This window comes from Amyelois transitella, chromosome 10 (assembly GCF_032362555.1).
Source record: "Amyelois transitella isolate CPQ chromosome 10, ilAmyTran1.1, whole genome shotgun sequence".
Taxonomy (NCBI): Eukaryota; Metazoa; Arthropoda; class Insecta; order Lepidoptera; family Pyralidae; genus Amyelois; species Amyelois transitella.
The window spans coordinates 10,582,281-10,589,200 of NC_083513.1; the positions used below are offsets into that span (position 1 = coordinate 10,582,281).

General features: G+C 34.9%; 1 protein-coding gene across 1 annotated transcript; it reads left to right on the forward strand.

The window, feature by feature from the left end:
- The first annotated feature begins 1,406 nt into the window (after positions 1 to 1,406).
- Positions 1,407 to 5,842, forward strand: LOC106139574 (ras-related protein Rab-18-B). Its single transcript, XM_060946302.1, has 5 exons — positions 1,407 to 1,715; positions 2,315 to 2,482; positions 3,553 to 3,694; positions 4,137 to 4,259; positions 4,583 to 5,842. The coding sequence occupies exons 1-5, from the start codon at positions 1,654 to 1,656 to the stop codon at positions 4,697 to 4,699; spliced, it is 612 nt and encodes a 203-aa protein (XP_060802285.1). The 5' UTR covers positions 1,407 to 1,653; the 3' UTR covers positions 4,700 to 5,842.
- Positions 5,843 to 6,920: the final 1,078 nt, after the last annotated feature.

Below are 6,920 nucleotides of genomic sequence, written 5' to 3' on the forward strand. Positions count from 1 at the left end.
CACGCCTCTTTCCAGGAGGGGTAGGCAGAGACTACCTCTTTCCACTTGCCACGATTGTGTAGGTATATATATATATATTTGACCCCACAGAAAGTTCTCTGTCAGACCCAATGGTTGACTGGAAGATAATGTTTCTAGCATTAAGTCCACTCAAGTATTTTCACCCTAATTTGACTTGTAGACGGCCAATAAATCTCTATATTCGAGGATTGCGTGCTTTTTTGCTATAATATTAAGATTCAATTTCGAATGGACGGATGAATTCGTTTGTGTACACGACTTTTTTTAAGCAGGCTGTACTTCAATGTCACTCTTTTTTTTAAGTTAAACTTTGACCCTATCTATAGACATTGCCTCTCGCAACCGAATAGAAAGGTTGCCTCGACGGTTCTTTGGAAGTAGGCCCATTATTTTGCACGGCTGAATCCTAGGTTTGTAATCTCAATGCGATTTTCATGTTTTCAGGAATACAGGGAAGAGGGCCGAATGAATTCAATCACTAGGTTCGTAAATCAAAAGAAAGCCTCTTGAAAGATAAAAGGTACGGCTTGGAAATAAAAGCCTATAGTAAGAGAGAAAATACGCTGGTAACCAAAAAAAAATCAAATTTTTTAATTGTTCGTTTGTGCGTGCATTCAATCAAGGGAAAGCTAATAAACATGGGATTATTTTCTTTTAGAAACAGCAACCTGTCGCTATTTGAGTCTCATTTTATTAATGGACCTTAAAGCTGAACGTGGCATTTCAGTGTCTTAAGGCTATTGGCTCGGTTTGCCCTGTAAAGACAGCTAGACAAATAATTATTAAATGTATCCGAACGTGTCTTTCTCTACTTATACTAGAAATTCAATAAAAATATCTAGCTCAGTATTCCGCCGCGAGCGCGGACGCAACGTTTCTCTATTTCATTAGAGCGCATTCATGCCCGCCTATTGTGGAGCAAAGAACTTAGGTACCATATATTTTTTTTAATGCGGTGTGAATAAGATTTTAATATTATCACTTTTCAGCTGAAGGCTTAAACTGTTACTGATAATCAAAGAAATTATGTTTAAGGCATAAAATGTACGTAAGTAGGTGCATTACTACATAGATTTTCAAGGGACCCCACGCAACAAATATCCCTTGTTTTTAAATATGATACAAAAAATCAAATTATTTCATGATATCCGATAACTGAAGGTACATACTATTTTACATATTTTCTTGTAAAAGTAAGAAGGGATTCTTACCTTTACAAGAAAAATATCACCTATTTTCTGTTTCTCGTTCCATTTGTATTGAAAATTAAACCGCCTTAGTAAAATCAACTCTTGAACTTTAAAGTAAAATTCAGGGCTCATTCAAGGCTCTGTGGACGTGTAACGAAACGTTAACGTCAAATGCCAATGTCAGATGTTAGACAAATTGGACGTCATTATCACAACACGAACAAATGAATTGTTTTGGTTTTTTACAAAAATAAACTGCAATTCAATGTTCAATATTTTGCCCCTATTTATTATTAAATTCATCTAATATCAACATTGCTACTGTATGTGTTAATATATATTACATTCGACATCCATTTGCGTGGTTTCGTCACAAACAGATTGAGTCACTGTTGAGTTTTTGTAATCTATTTTTTATTTGTAAAATTATAAACTCTCAAAAATGGATTATGTTACAACTTTAAAGATTCTGGTGATCGGAGAAAGCGGTGTAGGCAAATCCAGGTAACTTTTGCTTGTTCTATATACATAATAGTTTCAATTTGTTTTGTTTGATTGAATGTGATCTCATTCCGAGGTTAAAAATAAAACGTAGTTCTTTGCGTGTTTCAAGTTTAATAATTAACTGATAAAGTTTTTTATTGTAACCTGAAAATTGGTCTTGTTTGCTTGATCTGCACAATTGTAAAAATAAAATAATCATGTAAATAAAACTACTGTACTGTAGAAATCAAAGTTCACTTCTTAGTAAACATAACTAAAGTACGCATAAGAGCTGTGTCTTGTTGGCCCAGTGAAAATTATACTTTTTATTTATTTATTTAAACATTATTATTGTCCAAATACAGTTCTAAAGTACAATGGACTGACCTGACAGTGAACTTTTTAGCACTGGGTTTTGCGATTTAATATCTTAAATCATTTTTATTTTGCATTTTAGCCTACTATAACATAAGTCTTCCTACCGTAACCTATGTATCCAAGAATAACAAATTATTTTTCTTTAGTGTTTCTATCATAAAGATATTTTATGATGACAAATTTATTAAAAAAAGGCAACTATATTTCATTAATCAGATCTTTTAATATTTACATCCGTTCAGTATGATCCTTGCCTTCACAACTGGCAACTACAACCCTGCCTTCCCAGCTACAATTGGCGTTGACTACAAATGCAAGATTATGGATGTGAACGGAGTTAAAGTGAAACTTGGTATTTGGGACACAGCCGGGCAGGAGCGGTACAGGACGCTGACCTCAAGTTTCTATAGGTAAATAGGTCTAGGTAATTCTACATACATACATATGGTCACGTCTATATCCCTTGCGGGGTAGACAGAGCCAACAGACTTGAAAAGACTGAATGGCCACGATCAGCTATTTGACTTAATGATAGAATTGAGATTCAAATAGTGGCAGGTTGCTAGCCCATCGCCTAAAAAAGAATCCCAAGTTTGTAAGCCTATCCCTTAGTCGCCTTTTACGACATCGACATTAGAGTGGTCCTATTCTTTTTTTGTATTGGTTCTGGGAACCACACGGCACATAATTCGTTATAATTCTACATACATACATACATACATAAAATCACGCCTCTTTCCCGGAGGGGTAGGCAGAGACTACCTCTTTCCACTTGCCACTATCTCTGCATACTTCTTTCGCTTCGTCCACATTCATAACTCTCTTCATACAAGCTCGGCGGTTTCGGGTACTTTTGACCTGACCCTTTACCAGGACGTCCTTAATTTGATCAAGATACGTTCGTCTAGGTCTTCCCACTCCGACCTTTCCCTCCACACTCTCCTTGTATATCTGCTATATAATTCTATTTAACATATTAACAGGCTATCACTTGATATGCCATCTTTTGAAGACCCCAATAACATAGGAGCTGTGAATGGAATTACACTGTAAAGAGACTGTCCACGGATCTTCACGTCTTTTGAGAAGAGCCCTGTGGAATACTTGTTACTCGTGATTTTTAAGTCCATCAGGATTTTACACAATACAAAGTCCAGTCTGTTCTCTGTAACTGTTTTACGTCAAAACTAACCAATAACTAGTCTATAGTGTGGAGTATGGCGAAATATGCGAAGAAAAGGGCTGAATCTAGTATTTTACACTTTATCTTTGTTATAGAATGTCTTATCTTCGTTATAGCTAAAAAACTTGGAATTCTCCTTATGGGAGATGGGCTAGTAGCTATCACTATTTTATTCTCAATTCCTTTATCAAGTCATTCAGCTGAATGTGAGCTTTTGTTCTGTTCAAGACTGTTCACTCTGTCTACCCCACAAGGGATATAGATTCGATAATATGTATGTATCTATCTTTGTTATAGGGATGCACATGGTGCCATTTTAGTCTATGACACATCAGATCCAAAGACGCTGGCGAAACTAAAAGATTGGGTGGAGGAGCTGCAAGTGTACACAACAAAGAAAAATATTGTATGTTTGGTTGTAGGCAATAAAATTGACAAGGTGAGTGAATTTAATAATAAATACCAAGTACCCGAAACCGCCGAGCTTGTATGAAGAGAGTTATGAATGTGGATGAAGCGAATGAAGTATGCAGAGATCGTGGCAAGTGGAAAGAGGTAGTCTCTGCCTACCCCTCCGGGAATGAGGCGTGATTTTATGTATGTATGTAATCTTTCCCATGGATGTCGTAAAAGGCGACTAAGGGATAGGCTTATAAACTTGGGATTCTTCTTTCAGGCGATGTGCTAGCAACCTGTCACTATTTAAATCTTCATTTTATAACTATTGTAAAGCTACATACATCAGTACGTATGTCAGCTTGATACGTAGCTGACAGCAGCAGTCTCTCAAGACTGTTGGCTATGTCTATCCTGCAAGGGATATAGACGTGATTATATATATGTATGTATGTATGTTTAATATAATTGTTTATTTTCTGTAGCCCCGCGCAGTACCACGCGAGCAGGGACAAGCGTTTGCGCAGAAACACAGAATGCTATTCATAGAGAGTAGTGCTAAAACTCAGGACGGAATTAATCTGGCTTTTGAAGAGCTAGTTCAAAAGGTAAGTTTTATGTTTCTTTATATTTTCAATTTAGTTTTATTATAGAAATTGACGTTATTGAAGAAAATGCTTCAGTGCGGTTTGTTACCGCAATTTCTGCCCTGACGTTATCGCGTCGATTACTATAACTTTCGAACGATTGGTCTCATTTTGATGACATTTATATAGGATCTATCAAAATAAATTTATTATTAAAATATAATTTTGAGTTATTCATAATTTTGTAAAATATGAACTCGTTCTACCAAGTACTTGAATAAAAAAAAATGTCTAAAATTGGGTACATTTATTATTTTGTTAATTTTTAATATTTTCCCCTCTAGATCATCGAGACTCCAGGGCTCTGGGAGACGGGCAAGAGTTCCAACATTCGCATCACTGAGGATCGTAATCAGGTCCAAGAACAATCCTCCTGTTACGATTACACGTGTACTATATAAAATGTTCATATTATTTGTTGGCTTCTGATTGTATATCTATTATATAAATGTAAAGAGGACATTGACTGGCATGTAGAATTATTATGGTCTAGGGACATAAAATGAGAGGATTTTCTGATATTCTCACGGGAACAGTGATATTTTGTCGCGAGATAAAAACAGCGTAGCGCGTACCATGCCCTTTTCCCCTTTTTTTCGCATAAGTTTATTATCCTAATTTAATTTTGCATAACGATTTAGGCATATATTTTTTGACATAATATTATTTTGACGTACTTGTTCTTTTGCATACTTTTTTATAAGCATAATTCTAGTTTATTTTTTACTATAATTTTGAATAGCATAAAGTTCTAAGATGAAAGTCATAATGAATTTTTTTTTAATTTATAATCTGTAAAACGATAGACCAGGTATTAGAGCGGTATAGTGTTGCAGTAAGTTAAGGTGCGGCGGGGCTGCCAGTATATTTTTTTTTTAGGAAAAGTATTAAATGTAAACACATATTAAAAAGACCTTAATAAAATTTATGCTCAGATATTGCTATGCCTAAAAAGTTTAGGCTTTAAAATATTATGATTCTACCTATTGTTATGCTTATGGTACGTATGCTTAAATTATGTGCCTAAAACGTTGTGACAAATTAATATTGTGCGTAACTAATATTAGGATAAGTAAAAGTATGCCGTGTTAAATTATGACATAAAATTTTATGCATAAAAATTGGGAACCTACGGGGGCTGTTCACGTTAGTTTTCAATTATTTTTCAGAATTGTACTTGATATAGGTACTTATTAAAACTAAAGCTGGCCGCTGAGAAAAAAAAAAGTAAATATTTAATTGAAGAAAAATGATACTCTGGGGCTAGCTCAATCTGTGTGATATGCCACTATACATACATAGTGCGTCTTATACCTTACGGGGTAGACAGAGACACTGGTCTCGAATAAGGGCTTAACGATGAAATTGAGATTCAGTTAATGTTAGGTTGCTAACTCATCGCCTAAAACGAGAATCCCAATTTTATAAGCCTATTCAGTTTTATTGTCCGTATATAATTTATTTATTCACAAGTAAAACTGTAAGAAGCCAACATAATTATTGTGATATCTTGTATGCTTTTGTAAATAAAATGTACACAATCATTTGAATTGTTTGATTAGTAATTTTATTGATTGATTTTGATATTTTCTTGTATAAAGCGGTAGGCTGGACCAAATAAAGTGCTGATTACGATGTATTAATATATTTTTTTATTACTAACATTATTTTCTTCGCAACTTCGTTACAAATTCTCTCACGAAATCTTCTTGTGGATGCCTAGAAGAGATTGCACAGTGCGATAAGGCCGCCTTCTGTACATTGCCTTAACAGAAGCTTTTATATCTGTACATATACTCACATATACATATATCCCTTGCGGGGTAGACAGAACCAACAGTCTTGAAGACTGTTTGGCTTGATGGTCAAATTGAGATTCAAATGGTCACAGGTTGCTAGCCCATCGCCTACAAGAAGAATCTCAAGTTTATAAACCTATCATTTAGTCGCCTTTTACGAAATCCATGCTAAAAAGCTGAAGTTTAGGATATATTTATTGTTTTAATGTGCAATATAATAGGTATACTAAGAATGGCTACTTGTGCCAAGTTGCCAAATAAGTATTGAATTTTTATTTTGTTTTTGAATATTGGGACCTCTTCCTATTTTTTTTAACAAGCTACGGCTGCTAGATACTCTCGCAGCATAACGCGCGACGCGACGCAAAAGCTATCGCTGTTTCGCTTTTTTTTACGACGTGAAACGGGACAGCGATAGTTAATCGCGCGTTAAAAATGGCGTCGCGCGTGGCATACCATGGAGTTGGAAGTTAGAATATCCACACTGCTGATGCATTTTTTGTAATATCTGTAGGTAATGCCTGGCTTAAGAAATCGCCATGACTCGTGTGAAAAGATATTTATTTATGGTAAGTATCAAATTCGCGTTATGCCAATGAAAGATGCACTTATTTATTTTAAACTTTTAAGATACTACACTAATATAGCACAAAGGTTAGAAACAGTGCAAAGAATAGATATATTTTTTTTACTAACGTATGCATGGCACTGATTATTATTTTTTTAATTTTATGTAGGTACCTACTTGAGTACTTATTTCGTCACTTCCTTTAGTTGTTTGGTAATCTCAACTGACAAGGTGTACAGTAATTTGAAAGTGGTA

What these genes read in the sequence shown, in the direction of transcription:
- LOC106139574 (XM_060946302.1), top strand. Translation starts at nt 1,654, where the DNA reads ATGGATTATGTTACAACTTTAAAGATTCTGGTGATCGGAGAAAGCGGT. An exon ending in TAGGCAATAAAATTGACAAG is followed by an intron (nt 3,695 to 4,136) that starts GTGAGTGAATTT and finishes TATTTTCTGTAG; the next exon opens with CCCCGCGCAGTACCACGCGA. An exon ending in TTGAAGAGCTAGTTCAAAAG is followed by an intron (nt 4,260 to 4,582) that starts GTAAGTTTTATG and finishes TTTCCCCTCTAG; the next exon opens with ATCATCGAGACTCCAGGGCT.